This window comes from Coregonus clupeaformis, chromosome 23 (assembly GCF_020615455.1).
Source record: "Coregonus clupeaformis isolate EN_2021a chromosome 23, ASM2061545v1, whole genome shotgun sequence".
Taxonomy (NCBI): Eukaryota; Metazoa; Chordata; class Actinopteri; order Salmoniformes; family Salmonidae; genus Coregonus; species Coregonus clupeaformis.
In genome coordinates this window covers 7,969,488-7,996,531 of record NC_059214.1, presented here as the reverse complement: position 1 = coordinate 7,996,531, position 27,044 = coordinate 7,969,488, and the positions used below count along the sequence as shown (strand labels likewise).

General features: G+C 43.0%; 1 protein-coding gene across 1 annotated transcript in view; it reads left to right on the top strand.

The window, feature by feature from the left end:
• klf12b (Kruppel-like factor 12b) overlaps positions 1–27,044 on the top strand; it is a 201,524-nt gene that overhangs the window by 67,768 nt on the left and 106,712 nt on the right. Inside the window, exon 2 of the mRNA XM_041844004.2 lies at positions 13,646–13,727. Within this exon, the coding sequence (XP_041699938.2) occupies positions 13,662–13,727 (66 nt within the window). The 5' untranslated portion in view covers positions 13,646–13,661. The remainder of the gene's footprint in view (positions 1–13,645; positions 13,728–27,044) is intronic.

The window sequence follows — 27,044 nt, the reverse complement described above, 5'->3', positions numbered from 1 at the left end:
CATGGCCCCATCCATCCTCCCCTCAATACGGTGCAGTCATCCTGTTCCCTTTGCAGAAAAGCATCCCAAAAGAATGATGTTTCCACCTCCATGCTTCACGGTTGGGATGATGTTCTTGGGGTTGTACTCATCCTTCTTCTTCCTCCAAACACGGCGAGTGGAGTTTAGACCAAAAAGCTATATTTTTTCTCATCAGACCACATGACCTTCTCCCATTCCTCCTCTGGATCATCCAGATGGTCATTGGCAAACTTCAGACGGGCCTGGATATGTAATGGCTTGAGCAGGGGGACATTGCGTGTGCTGCAGGATTTTAATCCATGACGGCGTAGTGTGTTACTAATGGTTTTCTTTGAGACTGTGGTCCCAGCTCTCTTCAGGTCATTGACCAGGACCTGACGTGTAGTTCTGGGCTGATCCCTCACCTTCCTCATGATCATTGATTCCCCACGAGGTGAGATCTTGCATGGAGCCCTAGACCGAGGGTGATTGACCGTCATCTTGAACTTCTTCCATTTTCTAATAATTGCGCCAACAGTTGTTGCCTTCTCACCAAGCTGCTTGCCTATTGTCCTGTAGCCCATCCCAGCCTTTTGCAGGTCTACAATTTTATCCCTGATGTCCTTACACAGCTCTCTGGTCTTGGCCATTGTGGAGAGGTTGGAGTCTGTTTGATTGAGTGTGTGGACAGGTGTCTTTTATACAGGTAACGAGTTCAAACAGGTGCAGTTAATACAGGTAATGAGTGGAGAACAGGAGGGCTTCTTAAAGAAAAACTAACAGGTCTGTGAGAGCCGGAATTCTTACTGGTTGGAAGGTGATCAAATACTTATGTCATGCAATAAAATGCTAATTAATTACTTAAAAATCATACAATGTGATATTCTGGATTTTTGTTTTAGATTCTGTCTCTCACAGTTGAAGTGTACCTATGATAAAAATTACAGACCTCTACATGCTTTGTAAGTAGGAAAACCTGCAAAATCGGCAGTGTATCAAATACTTGTTCTCCCCACTGTATATATATATATATATATTTAATTAATGAGCAGTCAAAATGACTGCTTTAGCGGTTCTTGAGTTAAACATGATGTCTGTCTGTGAGGTGATCATTTGAAAGAAGAGAAAAAACCTCTCTCATGGTGCATTTCCACTAGGACATCCCCTCACACTAGGGTGTCGCCAGTGTTTTATGTTAATGTCAGCTCAAGTGTTATTGTGTTTCCATCAGGATCATCAAGACAGTTGCTTTGTGAGAAGGTGTTAAAGTTCACAGTTAGCAATTTATACAGTATGTAAATGCAGGCTGAAAATTACCAGTGGCCTGGGCTTGTCCCCAAGTTAGAGCAGGTCCACCGAAGCATGGCCCAGTAGATGGAAACATAAAAGTCTGAGCCTTTAGGCTTTTAGCCTGAATCCCCGGATTCATGCACGCATGTATGTGCACACACGCAAACGCACATGCATGGATGTGCACAAGCACACACACATAGCAGTTACGGAACCACGCTTCATACGCGATGAGTAACCTTGCCTGAGACATGAAGGCGTGTGTGTGTGTGTGAGAGAATATATCCCCCAAGTACTCCAGGCTGTGGAGCTATTGTATTGTTGTCCAGGATGTCCTTGGTGGGCCCAGAGAGCATTGCTATGGCAACCACAGGTGGAGCCTCACTCCAGGCTCTAGCAATGTGAGGAGGAAGAGAGGGTAGGAAAGGAGAGCTTTGATGGCACATTGGCACTACAAATTCACCCTGGTGTTTTACGCACAGACACGTCTTCGTACTCCTACTACTGAGGAGCTGCCCACATTATTGGATGAGTGTTCTTTGTGTATCTGTTAATGTGAGAAGTGTCTGTGAGGTAGAGGGATGACTGATTGGTGATATGGATATATGGTGTGTGTGTGTGTTTGTACTGTATGCTTATGTGACTGTGAAGGATATAGTAAGATTCCGATTTAGAATCACATACACAGTACTTTCTTCTTTCAAATATGTTTTAGGGAGTGAACATTATTGATAATAAGGGTTACATGGAGAAAATCTGTCACGATCGTCGGGAACAGAGGACCAAGGCGCAGCGTTGCAGGCAAACATACTCTTTATTTAGCGATATTACGACAACATAAACAAAACGATAACGTGACAGTTCACGGTCTAACACAAACCAACTAGAAACAAGATCCCACAACAACTGTGGGAAAACAGCCTGTATAAATATGGTTCCCAATCAGAGACAACCAGCACCAGCTGACACTCGTTGCCTCTGATTGGGAACCAATCTGGCCAACATAGAAATGCAACTACTAGATAAACAAATGAAACGCACACCCTGGCTCAACATACAAGTGTCCCCAGAGCCAGGGCGTGACAAAATCAGACCTCTCTGAAATATAAATGGATGGCCCTCCCTTTAGCAAAATATATTTTACCTAAACTCTCCCTGAATGCTTACAAAAATTATACCCAAAATAATAATGAAAACAAAGTGAATAGCAGAGAACATGTCTACAGTTTACCCTCACTTCTTGGACAGACCAGAGCCCTTCAGATAAGCAGTTTTAGAAACTGTTCTTCGTCCTGTAAGCATTACATGGCAACACAGGAATTCAGAAGGTTGTGGGTATCACAGACCTGTCACGCCCTGGCTCTGGGGACTCTTAATTGTTGAGCCAGGGTGTGGATTTTCTATGTTTAGTTTTCATTGGTTTTTGTTCTAGATCGTTTAGTTTCTATGTTGGCCATGGTGGTTCCCAATCAGAGACAGCTGTAGCTTGTTGTCTCTGATTGGGGACCATACTTAGGCAGCCTTTTGGCATGTTAGGTTGTGGGATCTTGTTCCGAAAGGTTTGTGTTATTAACCTAGGACTTCACGTTTCGTTTGTTGTTTTGTTTGTGTTAAGTACTGAATAAAGTATGTACGTTTATCACGCTGCGCCTTGGTCCGCTTCATCCGGTAACGATCGTGGCAGAAGATCCCACCACCAGAGGACCAAGCAGCGTGCCCAGGAGGAGAAGAGGGCGATGGCTCAGGTGGGCGAATGGTGGTCATGGGAGGAGATATTCGCGGGCAGAGGGCCATGGGCAAAGGTGTATTCCCAGGCAGGAGAGGAGACTGTGGAGGCACGCTACAGAGAGGAGCAGCGGCAACGCAGAGGGTACCGGCCGAGGAGAAATCCAGAGAGACAGCCCCAATATTTTTTTTGGGGGGGGCTAAAAGGGTACTTGGCGGAGCCACATACTGTGCCGCGAGTGTTCCGGCACAGTCCTGTACTAGCACCACGCACGTGTCGTGCTAAGGTGGGCATGCAGCCAGGACGGAGTGTGCCTGCTCAACGCTCGTGGCCTCCAGTACCCCTCCTCGGTCCCGTATATCCTGCGCCAGTGCCACGTGCTGTAGCGCCAGTACGAGTGCACAGCCCTGTACGTCCTGTGCTGATGCCTCACAGTTGTGTCAGCTCTCCGCTCCAGACCTCCAGTCCGCCTCCACAGTCCGGCCCGGCCCGTTCCGGCTCCCCGCACCAAGCCTATGGTGCGTGTTCCCAGTCCAGCCCGGCCTGTTCCTGCTCCCCACACCAAGCCAGTGCTGCGCGTCGTCAGCCCGGTCCGGCCCGTTCCTGCTCCCCGCACCAAGCCAGTGGTGCGCGTCGTCAGCCCGGTCCGGCCCGTTCCTGCTTCCCGCACCAAGCCAGTGGTGCGCGTCGTCAGTCCGGCACGGTCCGTGCCTGTTCCACCGGTGGCTGGTACGGCACCGGTCAGCTGCTCCACTCCGGAGCCAGAGCAATCCGCTCCACCGGTGTTCAGTCCAGCTCCGGCCAGCGGGGCCAGACCAGACCAGGGGCGCAACGGGGGGGTAGAGAGAGAGTGGTGGTCACGCCCGGAGCCGGATCTGCCTCCGAGGTGGAATGCCCACCCGGCCCCTACCCTGTTGTGTTGGTGTGGCGCGGTCGCAGTCCGCGCCTTTGGGGTACTGTCACGCCCTGGCTCTGGGGACTCTTAATTGTTGAGCCAGGGTGTGGATTTTCTATGTTTAGTTTTCATTGGTTTTTGTTCTAGATCGTTTAGTTTCTATGTTGGCCAGGGTGGTACCCAATCAGAGACAGCTGTAGCTCGTTGTCTCTGATTGGGGACCATACTTAGGCAGCCTTTTGGCATGTTAGGTTGTGGGATCTTGTTCCGAAAGGTTTGTGTTATTAACCTAGGACTTCACGTTTCGTTTGTTGTTTTGTTCGTGTTAAGTACTGAATAAAGTATGTACGTTTATCACGCTGCGCCTTGGTCCACTTCATCCGGTAACGATCGTGACAAGACATCCATGGACAAGAGTTGGGGTGGAAAGATATCCTTTATAGTAAAAGCATTGCATGAATCTATGATCGTATTTGCAGGTCAGAGAAAAAATTGCCTTTTTATAAACATTTCATACAATTCCACATCATTTCACATATTAGCAGAATCTTTGTTAATGCCATTCAAATTAGTGAAATTACAGGCTAAGAATGGACAGAGCTACGTTTTCATCTTAGCATATTTCTCCAATGCAAAATCTGTGTCTTGTTTGCAAACCAAACTGTCCCTGTTTGCAAATAACTAAATTAAAGTTAGGCCTACCTTTCCAGCCCAGACAGAGTAGGTCTACCGACGCAAAAAAATGTAAGCTTTAACTGCTGGCTACACTTCTTCCGTGGCTTAACCCAACGAGAGAAGGTCACAAGTGTTTCCCTAAAAGCTGTCTGGGTATAAACATTTTATTTTCTACAGAAAGTGAATAGCTTAACCAATTGATAGTTACAGAATTAGATTACTTCCTTAGCAGTCCTTTTTGGTCTCCTCTGCTATAGATGGAAGTAAGTAGCTCAGCCTCTGAATGTCAAAGAAAGGAAACAATGATATCCCCATATCGGAGTCACGTCTTTCCCGGGTATTTTACAGTTTTTTTCTAGCATAAAGTATCGCGGACCAAAGCGCTGTTATAGATCACTTTATATAATCGGATCCGTTTAAATTTCATAAAAATCTTAAGCTAATCAGGGGTAGGGCTGTGCTTTTTGCCATTTTCTTTAATAAAAGGTAGGCCTTTTGCATACTCTCTCATACCCCCTCAATTCGAGTCTTGGTTTTAATTTAACAGCACTTCACAGACATTTAAAGAGTGCATGATGGGTGGAGGAATTGACCGACAAATCTATGGATATAGTGGCTTATAGCCTAATTGTGTCTGTCAAACAGGTAGGCCTACCTCTTATTTCTTAAATAGGAAGAAATAGGCTCCAACACAAAGCCCTCTTGTTGTTAGTAAAGACTAATTAAAATGAAGATGGTTGAAATAAGTTATGCCTCCTCGAATTTGCCTACTTTCAGCCCCATGAGCTGTCCATTTCCAATTGATTGTGCCGCTGCTTCAAGTTTCAGCACCACAATGTAAGTTACTTGAATCTGGCTTATTGTCAATAACTCTGATAAATACTTCATGGGCAAGAAACATATTGTTTTTAATCAAATCAATTATAGTAGTAGCAAACTATCAAAGTTGACTCCGGTCCTCCTTCTCATCTTTGCACTCTCCTTCTCAAACGGAGCAGAACATAGCCTATAGCCTAGTCCGCGCTCAATCAAATCCACAATTATTTTCGGAAGAAGCCTTCGACTCTCCACCTGAACTGCCACCATAGGCCTACACAGCACAGCCATTGGTTAGGCAGCACACAAACACGTTTTTGATCAGCAAGAGAAGAGCAGGCCAGGGCTCACGGTTGGAATATCAATTTCTGTGTCATGCAGCCTAATTTTATTTATACCATCCCAGCAGCTATCTTAGACATACAGCTTTGCTCTGTGCTTCTCCGAGCATGCACTACGTAGCCTGTAGCCTATAGGTTATGGATCATTTGATTGACACCACACTAAATAGCCTGTAGGCGCACTTGATATTGCGCGCCCAGCAGTGAATCAGAGATGAGGGGTGACATCGGGCACACATCGATATATAGCCTAACATGCAACCAATTCTAAAACACTGAGAAATATAGACATTTCATCAATTACATATTACAGCTAACCATTCTGTAAATTTCGATCCTTATTTGGAAGCATACATCAAAATAAACGTTTACAACACAATTTGTGGCTCCTTTTTTAAATATAAGACAACAATAGCATGTATTTAAACAAAATGGACACAAGAAAGACAGCACAAAAAGTGGTTTTGTCAATATCACAATATTGTTTTTGTGCTAGTTGGCTGTACCTGCACCAAAACGTCAGTATTTTTCCTCCATAGCTTGTTCTCCACCTTCTTTTTAAATAGGGAGCCAATTTGTTTTCAGCACTTTTATTTCCATGACTGATCAAAACTCATTTTATCATGTCTCTCTCTTCTCCCTCTGCAGCAGACATATGATGAGCAATATGTTTGGCACATCGAATCGCAATAAAAACACAGTATCGAATAGTAATGCATATAGAATCGGGAGAATCGCAATACATATCATATTGGCACCTATGTATCATGATAATATTGCATAATGAGGTCCCTGGCAATTCCCAGCTCTACTAGCTACAGGTGGCAATAGTTACACTGTAGCACATTGCACATGAACATTCTCTTTCACTTTAAACACAATTACCTTTTCATATATTTAACTCTTACTAGCTTATGTTATTATTATTCATGTTATTTGCTGTGGTTAGGTTTGCTACATGAGCCAACATCTGTCTTCTCCCTGTTATATTATGCTGTGTTCGTAACCAAGTGGGAGCTGGGAATTTACCAGTTGTGAAGTCGTAAATACCAGTTGGATGCATTCACGTGCTTGGAACTTGTTGATAAACACTGATTGGTTAATGGCCAACAAGCTGCATAAACCATGAACTAAAAGTACAGCTGTTATGCTTGGAAACAAATTAATAGATTGTCTATTTATTTATTTATTTTGCATTTAGCTGTAGAAAATGCTGCTATTGTCGAGGTCATTTCCTTAGTAGGTGACGTCAGAGTTCAGCATGTGGGAGAAGCACTGACGTATAAAAGAACTAGTGACTCCGACCAAGATGGCCGACCATTGTTTTCAAAGGAACCTACTCACGTTCGCATACACCGATTTCATGGACCGTCTATATCCGGGTTGCATTAGGTTTACATGGCCCAACTTCACATAAACACTAGCAGTCAATGCGCACAAGGAGCAGTGCGAGCAGTAACGATGTCATCACGTCATCCAAAAACATGGCAGACATTGGGTGAAATAAAATGTTAATATCTTCAGCTGTGAGTTTAAAACAATTATCGGCCTCAGTGACAATTATTTCAATAATTCAATGGAGGTTTTGTGCACAAAGGTGATGACTAAAGTGTCTTATTAGGAATGTTAAAATCTGGCACTGTAGGTGCCGTCTATGGAAATAATCTTTCTGTGCCGGACGTCCGTTAAACTTCAGTACCGAAGCAAGACTGTAGGTGCAGTCGAAACCGTGACTCCAGACTGGAACCCTGGCCCCTTGGGCAGAAGTGGGAGCTCAGGATGATAGATGACTTTCCCACTAGTAATTACCAGTTGGAGGGCCGGTCAAGTGGATTTTTCCCAGTAGTAGGTGGTAAATTCCCACTTGGTTATGAAAGCAGCATTAGTCCAACTTTTCTTCTTCTAATTTCAGTGATATGATTATCTGGCCCAAGAGCTATAAACACATTTTAATTGGATCTCCAAAATGTCCATTAAGTTTCATCTATATGATTCGCTGACACAAATGGACAGTTTGCAGATCCAGTGAAAAGTTATTTAGAGCTCTTGTGTCAGCGAATAATATAGGTGAAATCGGAAGAGCAAGGATCAAGAGTGGGACATACCATCGTAACAACAATGACGACACATGACAAGGGAGATAATCAGCCCATGGCAAACCAACAGCAAAGAACATGAATAAGATAACGTTAGTAAGATTGAGTTAAACAACGTGCAATTGCATTTAAAGTGTAGCTATGTGAAAGAAAATGTATTGTGTGATGTGCTGCAGTCAGATTTATTATAGCTCTACCTAGCTAGCTAGCTATGCAGCGATGGGGGCACAGTGGGGCTGCTCGTGGCCCTACGGGTGAATGAAGGGCTAGCTAGCAATACTGTCAACTTACTGTCAAACAAAACACTATGTTTGGACTGTGTAGAACAGGGCTTTCCAACCCTGTTCCCGGAGAGCTACGTTGCAATTATTTAGTGAGCTAACTACCTGACTAACTACCCATTTATGTCATTGTTACTGTAGCCTGCACAACTTCCTTTTCTTCACAGCTGTCACAAATCCTGTTGTGCCCCAGAGCAGTTTGTTTCATTTGTTGTCAAAAAAAAAAAAAATAATCCTAAATACATCTGTGCTCCCATTTGCCCATGTTTCTTGGAGATCCTGAATGGTTTTGTGATACTCTCAACTCTGTGGTATTAATTGAATGTCACTTTACTTAAGGTGTCTGTGCACACTGTATAACGGCATATGAAATGGTTATGATGTCCATCAATCCATTAAATATAATAATGTGAGTTTAGTAAATGGTATGACGCCCTGATACAACATCTGGTATGTAGGCACTTATGCAGCATGTAATAACATACTGTATGACATAAGTTGTCATGCATTAGAGCAGATGACAACAGGATGAACAGTCATCTATAACAGCCGTTACTCATAACTATTTAAAACTACTGATGACAGCTTATGAAAAATGGTGTATTGTGTTATATAGCTCTTATAAATACTTTATGAATGCATGAATAAGGACACCTCAAATAAATTGTTACCAAACATTCCCCATATATCACGTTTCAGGAGAAGATACAGATGCAGACAGTGTCGAAGTAACAAAAGTTTATTACAAAAACAGGGGACAGGCAAACGACAGGTCCAGGGCAGGCAGAGTTCAGTATTCCAGATCAGAGTACAAAAGGTACAGAACGGCAGGTAGTCTCAGGGTCAGGGCAGGCAGAGGTCAATAATCCAGGGTGGTGTAACAAGGTACAGAACGGCAGGCAGTCTCAGGGTCAGGGCAGGCAGAATGGTCAAAACCATGAAAACTAGAAAACACGAACTTGAGAGACAGGAGCAAGGGGAAAAACGCAGATAGGCTTGATGAAATTAAACGAACTGGCAACAGACATTTACATTTACATTTTAGTCATTTAGGAGACGCTCTTATCCAGAGCGACTTACAGTTAGTGCATACATTATAAAAATACCCCTGTGGTAATCGAACCCACAACCCTGGCGTTGCAAACACCATACTCTACCAACTGAGCTACATACAAACAGAGAACACAGGTATAAATACACTGGGGATAATGGGGAAGATGGGCGACACCTGGAGGGGGGTGGAGACAATCACAAAGACAGGTGAAACAGATCAGGGAGTGACACCATAACATTCTTGGCACATGCAGGACATATATTGTACATCGTTGTGCTATTGTGTCTTTGTGTAATGCAATCATGATCATTATATACTACGTTGACAAGTAGCAAATAAAATGAAGCATGACATATAATGTCAATGAGTGTTTTGAGATGTGATTTGATTCCCTTGGATTGTACAATAAGCCTCCTGCTTGATGGAAACACTTCTCCTGGAGGACATACACAGAGTGGACAAAACATTAGGAATATCTTTCCATGACATGGACTGACCAGGTGAATCCAAGTGAAAGCTGTGATCCCTTATTGATGTCACTTGTTAAATCCACTTCAATCAGTGTACATGAAGGGGAGGAGACAGGTTAAAGAAGGATTTTTAAACCTTGAGACAATTGAGACATGGATTGTGTATGTGTGCCATTCAGAGGGTGAACAGGCAAAACAAAATATTTAAGTACATTTGAATGGGGTATGGTAGAAGGTGCCAGGTGCACCGGTTTGAGTGTGTCAAGAATTGCAACACTGCTGGGTTTTTCACGCTCAATGGTTTCCTGTGTGTATCAAGAATGGTCCACTACCCAAAGGACATCCAGCCAACTTAACACAACTGTGGGAAGCATTGGAGTCAACATGGGCCAGCATCCCTGTGGAACGCATTGTATTTATTATGGATCCCCATTAGCGGCTACTCTTCCTGGGGTCCAGCAAAATTAAGGTAGTTATATACAATTAAAAACATGACATTACATTTCACAACAGATTTCACAACACATTGTGTGCCCTCAGGCCGCTACTCTACTACCACATAATACACAAAATCCATATGTACGTGTGTGTATAGCGCGTATGTTATCGTGTGTGTGTGTATGCGTGTGTCTGTGCCTGTGTGTGTGTCTCTTCACAGTCCCCGCTGTTCCATAAGGTGTATTCTTATCTGTTTTTTAAATCTGATTTTACTGCTTGCATGAATTACTTGTAGAGGCCATGCCCAGACCAATTGAGGCTGTTCTGAGGGCAAAAGGGCTGCAACTCAATATTAGGAAGGTGTTCCTAATGTTTTGTACACTGTGTATATTGCTCTAGTCAAAAGTAGTGCACTATGTATGGGAGAGGGAGTTATTTGGGACGCATTCATATTGTGTGGTTGTGCCAATAGAAATGGACAGGATCACCGTGGTTGTGCATTAGTTTTATGGAAATATAGACATGGTCATTATAATGTATGTCTATTACACATTGATTATTTGTAAACATACCGGAACACTCATGTAGACAAGTGATGTCAGTGAACCAGTAGTTACAAACAGAAAGCTTGTTTAGACTGAGAGAGAGTGGGCTGTGTGTGTGTGTGTGTGTTCTTATATGTGACCGACCGGCTCGATTTGGTCTTGTGTAGCAAAATTTGAAATTGTGTTTTTTGCATTGGATAAAAGTAGAGACTCAGAGCTAGAAAATGGTATATCATACACTACAGTTGAGGAATAATGGGAAAGTAATTCTGCTTTGAAAGTTGATAAACCTGTAACCTCACTTTTGAGAAAATGGCCTTGAATGTTTTGATACACCTACTGGAGAGCCCTTCTTTGTCTACACCCATTCAGCATCGTTCACACCCTCTTAAGCTTTAGCCCCACCCATCTCTTTACGGATTCACATATGAGGCCATGTACTAAACAACCAAAGATTACAAGACTAAAGTCTGGTTTAAACTACGTGTTCGTAAATTTAATCTGGAGTGTCAGAGTGTGCTCTGGGCGTTGGAAAACTCAGAGCATTGTCAGATTGTCTGGCCGAGGAGTAGGGTTGATCCGAGCGTTCTGACTTAACAACATCAGTCAAGCACCCAAGCTAACTGGCTAAAGTTGGCTAGCTTGCTAGCTACTTCCAGACAAAAATGAGAGAACAGCTCACTGACCATTTTACTCGCCCTAGCAGAGTTGGTTAGGCTTTTTTATGTTATCCAGAGCGTTGGTGACTGCAACTGTGCTGCTGGCAACAATTTAATTACGCTTTTTTGCCAACGTTTACTGACACCGGCCATATTCAATGGGTGTTGAGCATTCGTCAGTTATTCTGCGCTCTGGCACATTCAGACGAGAGTGCTCTGAAATCGGAGTAGATAGCCAGACTTAATTTACCAGCTACGTCTGTCGACAGTTGTCGCAGTAACATAATGAACATTCTATTGAAATGGTTACTTGCATAGTGGAGTCTTTTGTTTAGACATGTAGCTAGCTAGCTAGCTAAACAATGAACCATAATCCCAACTCATAACGTTACTACCCTGCATGAAAAAAAAACGCATTTTGATTAAAAAAAATAAAGTTTACGTTCAAAAGGCTCTCCTGTAAAGTAGTGACGCTTTTTATATACGCCTAGTTTCCTGAAACGAGTCACATATGTGACTGTTTCTTTGTGTATGTGGTTGTGCTTAAGTTTGTGTTTGTCAGTGCACATACAGGATGTACAGTGCCTTCGGACCCCTTTACTTTTTCCACATTTTGTTACGTTACAGCCTTATTCTAAAATTGATTAAATGAACATTTTCCTCATCAATCTACACACAATATCCCATAATGACAAAACAAAAATTTATTAAAATAAAAAAACAGAAATACCTTATTTACATAAGAATTCAGACCGTTTGCTATGAGACTTGAAATTGAGCTCCAGTGCATCCTGTTTCCATTAATCATCCTAGAGAGGTTTCTACAACTTTATTGGAGTCCACTTGTGGTAGGTTCAATTGATTGGACATGATTTAGAAAGGGACACACCTGTCTATATAAGGTCCCACAGTTGACAGTGAATGTCAAAGCAAAAACCAAGCCATGAGGTCGAAGGAATTGTCCGTAGAGCTCTGAGACAGGATTGTGTTGAAGCACAAATCTAGGGAAGGGTACCAAAACATTTCTGCAGCATTGAAGGTCCACAAGAACACAGTTGCCTCCATCATTCTTAAATGGAAGAAGTTTGGAACGACCAAGACTCTTCCTAGAGCTGGCCGCCCGGCCAAACTGAGCAATCGGGGGAGAAGGGCCTTGGTCAGAACCCGATGGTCACTCTGACAGAGCTGTAGAGTTCCTCTGTGGAGATGGGAGAACTTTCCAGAAGGACAACCATCTCTGCATCATTCCAACAATCAGGCCTTTATGTTAGAGTGGCCAGACGGAAGACACTTCTCAGTAAAAGGCACATTACAGTCCGCTTGGAGTTTGCCAAAAGGCACCTAAAGATTCTTAAACCATGAGAAACAAGATTCTCTGGTCTAATGAAACCAAGATTGAGCTCTTTGGCCTGAATGCCAAGCGTCACGTCTGGAGGAAACCTGGCACCATCCCTACGGTGAACAATGGTGGTGGCAGCGTCATCCTGTGGGGATGCTTTTCAGCGGCAGGGACTGGGAGACTAGTCTGCATCGAGACAAAGATGAACGGAGCAAAGTACAGAGAGATCCTTGATGAACATCTGCTCTAGAACGCTCACGACCTCAGACGGGGGCGAAGGTTCACCTTCCAACAGGACAACGACCCTAAGCACACAGCCAAGACAATGCATGAGTGGCATCGGGACAAGTCTCTGAATGTCCTTGAGTGGCCCAGCCAGAGCCCGGACTTGAACCCGATCTAACATATTTGGAGAGACCTGAAAATAGCTGTGCAGCAACACTCCCTGTCCAACCTGACAGAGCTTGAGAGGATCTGCAGAGAAGAATGGGACAATCTCCCCAAATACAGGTGTGCCAAGCTTATAGTGTCATACCCAAGAAGACTCAATGCTGTAATCGCTGCCAATAAGGTGCTTCAACAAAGTACTGAGTAAAGGGTATGAATACTTATGTAAATGTGACATTTCAGGTTTGTATTTTTTTTTCTATTAACAAAAATGTGTAAATACCTGTTGATTGAAAAACGATTTAATCAATTTTAGAATAAGGCTGTAACGTAACAAAATGTGGAAAAGGTCAAGGGGTCTGAATACTCTCTGAAGGCACTGTACAGTACAATACCTGGCTATTTATTTAATTGTAAGCATTTAAGCCCTAAGCATGTGTATGTGTGTTTGTGCTTGTGTGTATTTCTATGTTGTAGAATTAGAACGCGCAACTACTTTATTTTTACTCAGTTTACTGTTCCGTTCGTTAGCCCCGTGCATCAGCTCATGCTTTTTACTTTTTCTTTGTGTGTCAAACTAAGATGCTTAGTCATGGTCAAACTCAGCATCCCCCTTCCTCTATTCCTCCACAGACGGCCCGAGAACAGGATGTTAATGCTTGATGGAATGCCTGCAGTCCGAGTCAAAGCCGAGCCCCTGGATTCGGAGCAAGGGGTAAGAGAGCAGTTGTTTTCAATTCCTTCTCCTTTCTTTTCTTTCCTCCTCCCGGAAATAGCCCTATAATTACTTCCAGGCTTGAGAGGGAGAGAACGAGGGAAGAGAGTCCAGGGGTTTGGAGGAGTGGTTGGAGAGCGTGGTGGTGAGGAGGAGAGGAGAGGGCCAAAGCAGCTGGGGTAGGAATGTATAGAATACTTACTGTGAGGTTGCTCAAGCCAGCACAGAGGCCATGTTGGGGGGCAGGGGGAAGATTGTAATTGCATACTCCTCGCTTCTTCTGTTCTCTCTCCTCGTCTCTCAAAACTCATTGGATGAGAAAGCCAGACGTCCCTCCCCTCTGACCTTCAGCTCCAATGGGTTTTGAGAAGGAGAGAGGAGAGAGGACGCAAGGGGTATGCAATTAAAGATTCTCCCAGAGTCACTGCTTCAGGGAGACACACAAGGAAAACTACAAAATGATGTATCTCTCTCTCTCTCTCTTGCTCTCTCTCTTTCTCCCTCTCTATGTCTCTCTCCAATTCAAAATCAAAACACCCACGCGCACACACACACACACACACACACCACAGTCTCAGCACTGGCGTACTAAAAACCCCGCAGCCCCACATGGCCCACGGGCTGTGGTCGCTGTAAACCTGCAACAATTTCTCTCAGCCTCAATGCAAAATGTGTAGAATTGCATGAGAGTAGCTGTAAAACGGCAAATTTTTCTCTCTGCCCAATGGTAATATGTGTAGAATTGCAGGACAAATTGCTTAGAAACAGCAACATTTTCTCTCAGCCTCATTGCAAAATGTTTAGAAAAGCAGGAAATTAGCTTTAAAAATGCTAAATTCTCTGCGTCATTGCAAAATGTGTAGAATAGTATGAAATTAGCTATAAAACTGCAAATGGTTCTCTCTGCCCCACGGCAATATGTGTAGAATTGCAGGAAGTTAGCTTTAAAACAGCAGCATTTTCTCTCAGCCTCATGGCAAAATATGTAGAATAGTATGAGATTAGCTATTAAACTGCACATTTTTCTCTTTGCCTTATGGCAAAACCACGAAACTGCGGTACGCCACTGAGCCTGTCTCTCCCTACAAGTCTCTTTCTCACCCTAATTTACTGTATGCTGGAATATGTATTTTTCTCAGCCCTATGCCTAAAACCAACCAACTCTGTCTTTCCTCTATACAAACACTCACTATCATCTCTCCATCTCTCCATCCGTCTCTCTCACACGCCTACACACAGTCTCTCTCACCCTTCTTTCTCTCCCACCCTGTCTCTCACTATACCCCTCAGACAGACTTTCAGTTTCACTCCTCTCTCACTTAAGTTCAATTCAAGACTGGCATGAAAAGTAAGCAAATGTAGCTATATAGTCAGAACAATTTTTAACAACTGCCTCAACAATTTTGTTAAACTGTAAGTATCGAACAATACGAGTCCTAGCAGAATAAGATGTGAAAAACAAAGAAAACTGTCTCTCTCACTCTCTCTCTGTCTCAATGATCTTAATACACTTCCTGTTACATGATGCTTTTGCCACCTGAGCATACCTTCCCTCCAAACTGTGTGACCACAATATGCACAATAACTGACACTTTTCATGGGGGTTTAGTCTGTTTCATCCTTTGCTTTTCCCTTCATTTTCATAATTAGTTACCTTTTTATTTAACCTTTATTTTGACAGGGAGTCAATGCTGAGACCAGATGAGGCCTGTATAGCACAACAATACACATTTAAAATACAATAAAGACATTAAACTACACATTCATATACACAGATCAAATACACTTTGTTATGCACCACAATACACGAAAAGCAAAACACAATCATAAAAGAACAGACACATTCTTCAGTAAAAAGGTCCCCTAACAACCATCTGAAATGCCCTAGAGGCACCAATTCCTCCAATTTTAAAGTGCATTGTAGATAATTCCACACACAAGGTGCAAAAAAAACTAAAAGAAGATCTAAGATGCCCTGCATGTAGTGTAGTAAGTGAAGTAATAATAATATGCCATTTAGCAGACGCTTTTATCCAAAGCGACTTACAGTCATGTGTGCATACATTTTTACGTATGGGTGGTCCCGGGGATCGAACCCACTACCCTGGCGTTACAAGCGCCATGCTCTACCAATTGAGCTACAGAGGACCTTGTACCATTCCTCTTTGCAGCGGGCATAGCAGTTTGTAATTTCGTCATTGCAATTAGTTTTGGCCGCTGGGTCAAGTCTTTGTGTACTATTACAGGAGTCCAACGTTATGCTATATTATTGTTTTTGCCCAAACATAAGTTAAATGCTCTTTGGTCGGAAAATGAGTCAGCTAGAGACATGAAGTGGTCTTCTGCTGTGCAGAAGCTGTTGCTAGGTTACGACAGAGCTTTGTGTAGCTGCTACAGCTGTGTGTATGTGCAGAAGAGTCCAGCCCATGTTTTATTTTTAGTGATGGCTGTCGTCATGATGTATAGTATATCCAGCTATGATCCAGCTATTGATTTTCGTTCATGTGTTGTCAATAACTTGTTGATTCTAATACATTTTGTAATAGCAGACATAATGTCCGTGATAGGCTTGGGGTCAATTCTGAATTGGGTTGCGAATTGGTCTTTAATTCCAATTCAATTCATTAATTTGAATTGGCCACACCCCACAAGAAGCAGAATTGGAATTGAATTTTAATTCAAGGAAGTAGAATTTGATTAAATTAATTGAAATTAAAATGGCTAATTTATTCCATACATTATTATGCACATGTCTATGGTTACATTTAACATGTTTGGAAAATGTTCAGTTTAAAAATGTATCCTCCTAAAAATTAGTTTTAAATAATTACAGTGGCCTGGAAATATTGTAAGATTATTTTGTAGGTTGTCTTTAATCATTTATAATTCACTTACATGTAATTAAATATTATGAAAAAATACATTTCCCAGAAAGCATTAGATCAAACACTACAGAATGGAAGGGAACAACCTAACCTATCATGACAAATATGCACACAAAATACTGTTTGACATCTTTGAGTTATAATCAAACTAATATTTGAAATGGTATCTGTATTCGTTAGAAAGAGGTGGCGGATGCTTTTGGCAAAATATTTGTGAAAAGAGTGAGACTCATATGTTTAATGTGTCAGTTGAATTTCTATGAAATGGTTTGAATTAAATTCTACTTTCTTCAGAAATTCTAAATTGACTCAAACCTTGGTGTGTGATATAAACTGTTGATTTTAAGGATTACTTCTGAGAAATTTACAATAAGCTTGATGATTAGAAGAAACACCTTTTTATTGACCTGTCTAAAGCCTTCGACACTGTGGACCACTCATTACTTATTCAGAGGCTTTCATCAATTGGTCTGGACCAGGCTGCGTGTAGGTTGCCATCTCTGTTCAGCTACACTCCTTGCCACTCCTGTCATTTGCCAAAGAGACAGGCCTTTCGGCAATCTTCAAATATGAACATTCTATCATTAATGAGATTGAGGAGATCAGGTGATTTGATCCTGATTCGATAACCCTCACAGCTATCATCCAATCACAATGTGGATGTAAATTAGACTGATAGGAAAATGTTCTAACTTCATTCATGAATTTGATTGGAAATATTCTAACATTGGGCATTCTGACGTAATACATTTCATTGTAAACATAAACATTAGGGGCGGGAGAACAGAGGATTTCCGTTTATTGCATTTTGACCACCAGCCAATGGGATCACATCACACTAGATAAGCTCTCTCCATTCAAACTTCCCAGCCAGTTCATTGCGAAGCCTGTAGCCTATTATATAGAGCAAGCAAGAGCAAGGTGCTTCTTTCCTCAAATATATACTGAAGAAAAATATATACGCAACATGCAACAATGGGTGAGTTACAGTTCATGTAAGGAAATCAGTCAATTGAAATTAATTCATTAGGCTCTATGGATTTCACATGGCTGCGCAGGGGTGCAGCCATGGGTGGGCCTGGGAGGGCATAGGCCCACCCACTGGGGAGCCAGGCCCAGCCAACCAGAATGAGTTTTTTTCCCACAAAAGGGCTTTATTACAGACATAATTACTCCTCAGTTTCATCAGCTGTCCAGGTGGCTGGTCTCAGACGATCCCGCAGGTGAAGAAGCTGGATGTGGAGGTCCTGGGCTGGTGTGATTACACGTGGTCTGCGGTTGTGAGGCTGGTTGGATGCACTGCCAAATTCTCTTAAACGACGTTGGAGGTGGAGAGAAATAAACATTAAATTATCTGGCAACAGCTCTGGTGGACATTCCTGCAGTCAGCATGCCAATTGCACACTCTCTCAAAATTTGAGACATCTGTAGCATTGTGTTGTGTGACAAAACTGCACATTTTAGAGTGGCCTTGTATTGTCCACAGCACAAGGTGCTCCTGTGTAATGATCAGCTTCTTGATATGCCACACCTATCAGGTGGATGGATTATCTTGGCAAAGGAGAAATGCTCACTAGCAGGGATGTAAACAAATGTATGCACAAAAATTGAGAGAAATAAGCTTTTTGTGCGTATGGAACATTTCTGGGATCTTTTATTTCAGCTCATGAAACATGGGACCAACACTTTACATGTTGTGTTTATATTTTGGTTCAGTATATATTTTTAATTGCTTCAAATAAGTGACCAAACTATATTGCTACTTCTGGGACACACATTGGGCTAGGCTACTGGTTCAAGAGCTATAAGAGGAATACAGAGAGGATGGAAGGGAGAGAGGCCAGTGAAGATGCCAGCAGAGATGCAAGAAGGGAACAGTTGCGCAAGAAGGAAATTGTGCAAGAAGGTGTAAATTAGAAGTTACTTAATAGTCTGGGCTATTAATCCACCATTCGTATGCTAGCCTATATATTAGGCCTAGCCTACTAGAGTGAATTAGGCGACCACTATGCAAGCCGCCAGAGACAAACAATTTGTTGAACATCGCAAAATGTGTCAATTAAATTAAATGTGCAATAAAAAAGTATAGTACCTAGGCCTATTTAATGAAACCTTGGCTGTTGATGTAGGCAACAGATCACAAAGCAGAGAATCCCCGATTCCCCACTGAGCTCCTTCTTGGAAAAGGCAAGTTCACTTTCTCATCAATAAACACATATCAAGTGCAAGTGCGCTGTCCAGCAGCTCACATCAGCAGGATGTGTCTTTTCATTAGGAGGGATGTCTAACGTGGATCGCAAAAAACATTATGGTCACATTTCCTCCATTTAAATATTAGACCTATGGGGACACCTATACATTTGGCAGCCAAGCACGAGTGATCATGGTAGCATTTTATCGTCTAGACATGATGTTGAAATATCTTCACTCCTAGAATAAAAACAACCAGGCTTCCGTCATAGACTCAATTGAATGAAAAGAATTAAGAATTACAGGGGGCAGTTTGGAAAAACAAATCCTGTGCATATCTTCCTCTGGAATAAGGCACTTGCTTGGACAATAATTACATAACCAACGTCTCTAGTAATACTATAGCTGTCTCCGTCTCCCCCCTTTAAACTTTCCTTGTCAATTAATTTGATAGGCTACATTATTTCTGCATCTCCGGTGGAAAATGGCAGAGCTACAGTGCTGTTTGTCAGACCATGAGACATCCCGAAAATAGGTATTCTCACGAAAACACGGTTTGGCCTAGTAACCACTATGGAAAGGGGAGACTCTCACAAACACAATGGTTTTCTCCGTTTTGCTCTACGACCCCCACAAGTGTCACGGGACTTGTCTGAAGGTAACCCATACATATTAATGGAAGTATGGAGGTAGTTTTGTGGCAACAAAAAAAGAGGTTAAATGTGTCCAAAAAATATAGATATATTTCCCGAGCTGTCTTATATCTCCTAGATATAGGTACTTCAAAACCTTATTCCTTATGATTTATTTTTGGACAGTATTTTTTTGCCATTTATGAATGTGTTATTCAATGCGTTTCTATGGGCTATAAAGTAAAGGTCAAATATTACACTTTTAGAGGTTAATAAGAGAGGACAAATAACATAACTGAACAAAATTGTAAAAATGTAAGCAAGACATGATGATCAACATATGTGTAAGGAATTACGACAGGTGCCAGTTTTGCATTTCTTTCTTCTCATTAATGGGATGTAACTGAAACAAACACGGCTCGATTTGAATCGTGTAGGCTAATATTTTCTGTATCATTTTTTTCTCTCTCTCATTATAGAGTTCTCTCTACCCACTTTGAACAATATGATCTTGCATTGACACTGCCTTCTCACGAGGAAATTAACGCAGCAGGTTGTAACTGTATTATTTTGTTCTTAAAACTCTATATTGTGCCAAATTTAAGCACACAACATGTTCCATAACGGTGTCATGGAAAATATAAATGTTGTTTCCAACTACCATTCAGCAACTAAGCAGTAAATCCGGCTGCATATTGAACGTTGAGATTGCCGAAAGACCAGTCTCTTTGGCAAATGACAGGAGTGGCAAGGAGTGGAATGCAGGGCATGTACTCAGACTATGCTGCGCGTAGCTGGTTTGAAAATGATTTAAAGGACAGAAAAGTGTGTATTTACTGATGGTGTTAAATCAGGTTTTTTGGACAAAACAAAGGGTGTCCCACAGGGATTTATTCTTGTTCCGGTTCTTTTCACTATTTTCATGAACAACGTTTTCCTGTAAAAATAATTAACTTTCACCTGTGGTGAAACATGAGACTGTGGTGAACACTACCGGTCAAAAGTTTTAGAACACCTACTCATTCAAGGGTTTTTCTTTATTTTTACTATTTTCTACATTGTAGAATAATAGTGAAGACATCAAAACTATGAAATAACCCATATGGAATCAAAGTGTTACACAAATCAAAATATATTTTATATCTGAGATTCTTAATAAATCCACCCTTTGCCTTGATGACAGCTTTGCACACTCTTGGCATTCTCTCAACCAGCTTCATGAGGTAGTCACCTGTAATGCATTTCAATTAACAGGTGTGCCTAATTAAAAGTTAATTTGTGGAATTTCTTTCCTTCTTAATGCATTTTAGCCAATCAGTTATGTTGTGACAAGGTAGGGGGGGTATACAGAAGATAACCCTATTTGGTAAAATACCAAGTCCGTAGAATGACAAGAACAGCTCAAATAAGCAAAGAGAAATGACAGTCCATCATTACTTTAAGACATGAAGGTCAGTCAATAAGGAACATTTCAAGAACTTTGAACGTTTCTTCAAGTGCAGTCGCAAAAACCATCAAGCTCTATGATGAAACTGGCTCTCATGAGGACCGCCTCAGGAATGGAAGACCCAGTTACATCTCCTGCAGAGGATACGTTCATTAGAATTACCAGCCCCAGAAATAGCAGCCCAAATAAATGCTTCACAGAGTTCAACATCAACTGTTCAGAGGAGACTGTGAATCAGGCCTTCATGGTCGAATTGATGCAAAGAAACCACTACTAAAGGACCAATAAGAAGAAGAGACGTGCTTGGGCCAAGAAACATGACCAATTAGACATTAGACTGCTGGATATGTGTCCAGTGTCGTTGTGAGACGCGGTCTGGGTGAACGGATGATCTCCGCATGTGTATATCCCCCCTGTAAAGCATGGGGGAGGAGGATTTATGGTGTGGTGGTGCTTTGCTGGTGATACGGTCTGTGATTTATTTAGAATTCAAGGTACACTTAACCAGCATGGCTACAACAGCATTCTGCAGCGATACGCCATCCCATCTGGTTTGGGCTTAGTGGGACTATCATTTGTTTTTCAACAGGACAATTACACAACACACCTCCAGGCTGTGTAAGGGCTATTTTACCAAGAAGGAGAGTGATGGAGTGCTGCATCAGATGACCTGGCCTCCACAATCCCCCGACCTCAACCAAATTGAGATGGTTTGGGATGAGTCGGGCCGCAGAGTGAAGGAAAAGCAGCCAACAAGTGCTCAGCATATGTGGGAACTCCTTCAAGACTGTTGGAAAAGCATTCCAGGTGAAGTTGGTTGAGAGAATGCCAAGTGTGTGCAAAGCTGTCAGTATAAAAAAAAAAAAAAATGATGTGTGCACTAACTGTAAGTCGCTCTGGATAAGAGCGTCTGCTAAATGACTAAAATGTAAATGTAAAATGTCCCACAGTTGACAGTGCATATCAGAGCAAAAACCAAGCCTTGAGGTCGAAGGAATTGTCGTAGAGCTCAGAGACAGGATTGTGTCGAGGCACAGATCTGGGGAAGGGTACCAAAACATTTCTGCAGCATTGAAGGTCCCCAAGAACACAATGGCCTCCATCATTCTTAAATGGAAGAAGTTTGGAATCACCAAGACTCTTCCTTGAGCTGGCCGCCCGGCCAAACTTAGCATTCGGGGGAGAAGGGCCTTGGTTAGGGAGGTGACCAAGAACCTGATGGTCACACTGACAGAGTTCCAGAGCTCCTCTGTGGAGATGGGAGAACCTTCCAGAAGGACAACCATCTCTGCAGCACTCCACCAATCAGGCCTTTATGGTACTCCTCAGTAAAAGGCACATGACAACCCGCTTGGAGTTTGCCAAAAGGCACCTAAAGGAGTCTCAGACCATGAGAAACAAGATTCTCTAGTCTGATGAAACCAAGATTGAACACGTTGGCCTGAATGCCAAGCGGCACTTCTGGAGGAAACATTCCACCATCGCTACGGTACAGCATGGTGGTGGTGGCAGCATGATGCTCTGGGGATGTTTTTCAGCGGCAGATACTGGGATACTAGTCAGTATCGAGGGAAAGATGAACAGATCAAAGTACAGAGAGATCCTTGATGAAAACCTGCTGCAGAGCGCCAAGACAATGCAGGAGTGGCTTCGAGACAAGTCTCTGAATGTCCTTGAGTGTCCCAGCCAGAGCCCGGACTTGAACACGATCGAACATCTCTGGAGAGACCTGAAAATAGCTGTGCAGCGATGCTCACCATCCAACCTGATAGAGCTTGAGAGGATCTGCAGAGAAGAGTGGGAGAAACTCCCCAAATGCAGGTGTGCCAAGCTTGTAGAGTCATACCCAATAAGACTTGAGGCTGTAATCGCCAATATTTGCAGTGTTGACCCTTCTTTTTCAAGACCTCTGCAATCCGCCCTGGCATGCTGTCAATTTACTTCTGGGCCACATCCTGACTGATGGCAGCCCATTCTTGCATAATCAATGCTTGGAGTTTGTCAGAATGTGTGGGTTTTTGTTTGTCCACCCACCTCTTGAGGATCGACCACAAGTTCTCAATGGGATTAAGATCTGGGGAGTTTCCTGGACATGGACCCAAAATGTTGATGTTTTGTACCCCGAGCCACTTAGTTCTCACTTTTGCCTTATGGCAAGGTGCTCCATCATGCTGGAGAAGGCATTGTTCGTCACGTTGACATTTTTTTACATTTACATTTAAGTAATTTAGCAGACGCTCTTATCCAGAGCGACTTACAAATTGGTGCATTCAACTTAGGATAGCCAGTGGGACAACCACTCTTCTTTTTATGGGGTGGTGGGGATAGTAGAAGGGTTACTGTTATACTATTCCATGGATTCCTTATAGAGGTAGGGTTTCAAGTGTCTCCGGAAGGTGGTCAGTGACTCCGCTATCCTGGCGTCATGGGAGCGGAATGACATGAGAGAACTTGGGAAGGTTGAACACCAGACGGGCTGCAGCATTCTGGATACGTTGTAAGGGTTTAATGGCACAGGCAGGGAGCCCAGCCAACAGCGAGTTGCAGTAATCCAGACGGGAGATGACAAGTGCCTGGATAAGGACCTATGCCGCTTTCTTTGTAAGGTAGGGTCGTACTCTGCGAATGTTGTAGAGCATGAACCTGCAGGATCGGGTCACCACTTTGATGTTAGTGGAGAACGACAGGGTGTTGTCCAGGGTCACGCCAAGGTTCTTTGCACTCTGGGAGGAGGACACAATGGAGTTGTCAACCATGATGGCGAGATCATGGAGCAGGCAGTCCTTCCCCGGGAGGAAGAGCAGCTCCGTCTTGCCGAGGTTCAGCTTGAGGTGGTGATCTGACATCCACACTGATATGTCTGCCAGACATGCAGAGATGCGATTCGCCACCTGGTTATCAGAAGGGGGAAAGGAGAAAATTAATTGTGTGTCGTCTGCGTAGCATTGATAGGAGGGACCATGTGAGGATATGACAGAGCCATGTGACTTGGTGTATAGAGAGAATAGGAGAGGGCCTAGAACTGAGCCCTGGGGGACACCAGTGGTGAGAGCACGTGGTGCGGAGCCAGATTCTCGCCACGCCACCTGGTAGGAGCGACCACTCCCTTGGCTGAGAAGCAACCCCACACATGAATGGTCTCAGGATGCTTTACTGTTGGCATGACACAGGACTGATGGTAGCGCTTACCTTGTCTTCTCCGGACAAGCTTTTTTCCGGATGCCCCAAACAATCGGAAAGGGGATTCATCAGAGAAAATGACTTTACCGCAGTCCTCAGCAGTCCAATCCCTGTACCTTTTGCAGAATATCAGTCTGTCCCTGATGTTTTTCCTGGAGAGAAGTAGCTTCCTCGCTGCCCTTCTTGACACCAGGCCATCCTCCAAAAGTCTTTGCCTCACTGTGCGTGCAGATGCACTCACACCTGCCTGCTGCTATTCCTGAGCAAGCTCTGTACTGGTGGTGCCCCGATCCCGCAGCTGAATCAACTTTAGGAGACGGTCCTGGCGCTTGCTGGACTTTCTTGGGCGCCCTGAAGCCTTCTTCACAACAATTGAACCTCTCTCCTTTAAGTTATTGATGATCCGATAAATTGTTGATTTAGGTGCAATCTTACTAGCAGCAATATGCTTGCCCGGGAAGCCCTTTTTGTGCAAAGCAATGATGACGGCACGTGTTTCCTTGCAGGTAACCATGGTTAACAGAGGAAGAACAATGATTTCAAGCACCACCCTCCTTTTAAAGCTTCCAGTCTGTTATTCTAACTCAATCAGCATGACAGAGTGATCTCCAGCCTTGTCCTCGTCAACACTCTCACCTGTGTTAACGAGAGAATCACTGACATAATGTCAGCTGGTCCTTTTGTGGCAGGGTTGAAATGGAGTGGAAATGTTTTTTGGGGAGTAAGTTCATTTTCATGGCATAGAGGGACTTAATTGCAATTATTTGCAATTCATCTGATCACTCTTCATAACATTCTGGAGTATATGCAAATTGCCATCATAAAAACTGAGGCAGCAGACTTTGTGAAAATTAATATTTGTGTCATTCTCAAAACTTTTTACCACAACTGTATAGCTTTCCTATAGGCTGCATCTCAATAGTCTGAAGTGGTTTCCTCTACTCATCTCCTTCCCTCCATCTACACTGACATTAGAAAGCACTTTGTAGTAGTAATCCACCATATTGCTTTCACCTGTGCTGTGTTTCCAGATCAGTGTAGATACACGAGATAAGAATAGGAAATGAAGCCACTTTAGACTATAGTGTCTGACCGTGAGAGAAATGGTGAACTCCCATCAGTAAAGATAAAGACTATTGAGATGCACCCTTTGTATCTGACCCTGACAGAGAGACAAAAAATGCAGGAAAAGGGGAAAGTCTTTAGCAGTCAGTGACAGCGAGGTCTTTATAGTCATAGTCTACAGTGGAGTGTCTGAGTGCACTTGTGCACATGTTCTGTTAGCTAATAGAGTGTGATTGAAGCTGTTATCCATACAGTACATGTAGTGATGTCAGTAGTGTCAGTCAGAGACAGGAGGTGAACAACCCACACTGGCTTTGAAGTGTTCTGAGATCTGATATCTCACCCTAACTGACTGAGCTTCCATATTAACACACAAACTCAATCATTCAGGCATACACACACACACACACACACACACACACACACACACACACACACACACACACACACACACACACACACACACACTCTCCACCCCAACCCAGACAAGCAGACAGACAGACAGACATGCAGGCAGGCAGGCAGACAATTTAGACTGCAGAAACGTGGTCTTGATTTGGGTGGCGGGGGGCCAAGGCTTTGCTGGAAATGGTCTGCCTCGTAAGAGAATTCACCCGCATGGGGCTGGAAAATCAGCCCTGCCTAACCAGTATCCCCTAATAAAGACAATGAGATTAGGACAGAGGCAGGCAAGCAGGTGGGTCCTGGTGGAGTGTGTTTGTGTGTTGTTTGTGTATGTATGTCTGTGGTAGAATACTAGTGTGTCTGTGTGTGGGTGTGTCTGTGTACGCATGCATGCATGCGTTTGTGAGTGCGCGTGCGTGTGCGACTATGCGCGTGTGTGTGTTCGACTGTGTGTTTTTGTGAGAGAAACTGGGGGTGGCTGAGGTTTTCAAACATTTTCCATCTCAGTTGGGTTGGGTTGAGATCCATACAAAAGCCTACATCAATATTTCAGTTTCTGTTTTTCACTTCTGTGTAACCTTATCCACTCTGTTATTTTGACCTTTTAAACCACAGCAATGTTTCCCCTTCTCTGGGTAATATGAAGGAACCTCTGTCATTGCCTTTTGACTGTAGTGACTATTGGTTTTCAGAACTCCAATGCAGACGTGGCTTCAAGTACTATTTAAAATCTTTCAAATACGTTTGCCTTAGTCTGCCAGGTTTGCCAGAGGGGCGGGGTTTGCAGTTTTGCAACTATTCTATTGGTTCTATCCATTGTGCCAGGCAATCTCAATCAATCCCATCTAAAGTAATGCTTTTAAATAGTATTTGAACCCAGGTCTCATTTTCAGTGCTCCAATGTTTATAAAGTGCATTGTTCTGACAGTAGTAAAGTACATTGCTTTGACAGTTTAAATTGCGTAATAATTATGCAAACCAAAACATGTCCTAATCATTTGAAATATAATATATTTGGCTATCTCACATTTTCATTTTGTCCTGCCACTCATAGGAAATATGGTAATATTGAAAGAAACAAAACAAGCAAAGCAAAGCCAATGCTTACAGTAGCCATCCAAAGCTAAATAGCTTGCATTGACAAAGAGAGGAGAGACAAGATTTCAAGTTCAGTCTCCTAGGGTCCGATGCCTCAGGGTAGTTTTTGGCGCTTTTTAACACTGTCCTCCTATACAGTCCACACAAACAGGCAGAGAACACACAACAAACATGTTGACCGTACTAGTCCAGCCTTCCACCAATCCCACGCACATGCATTTTTCATGACATCATTTTCAGATTATCCATCAAGTTTTCGATATCCTATCATTCAGAGAACACACAACAATAGCCCAAGGCGCTATACAGCGCATGGGGGGTTACTTGCATGGGTTCCGTCTCAATCCACTGAATCCGCTTATATGTGCTATAAGCTGCTGCGGTAAAAGGAGGTTGAGGTAGAGTGTTTTTTTCA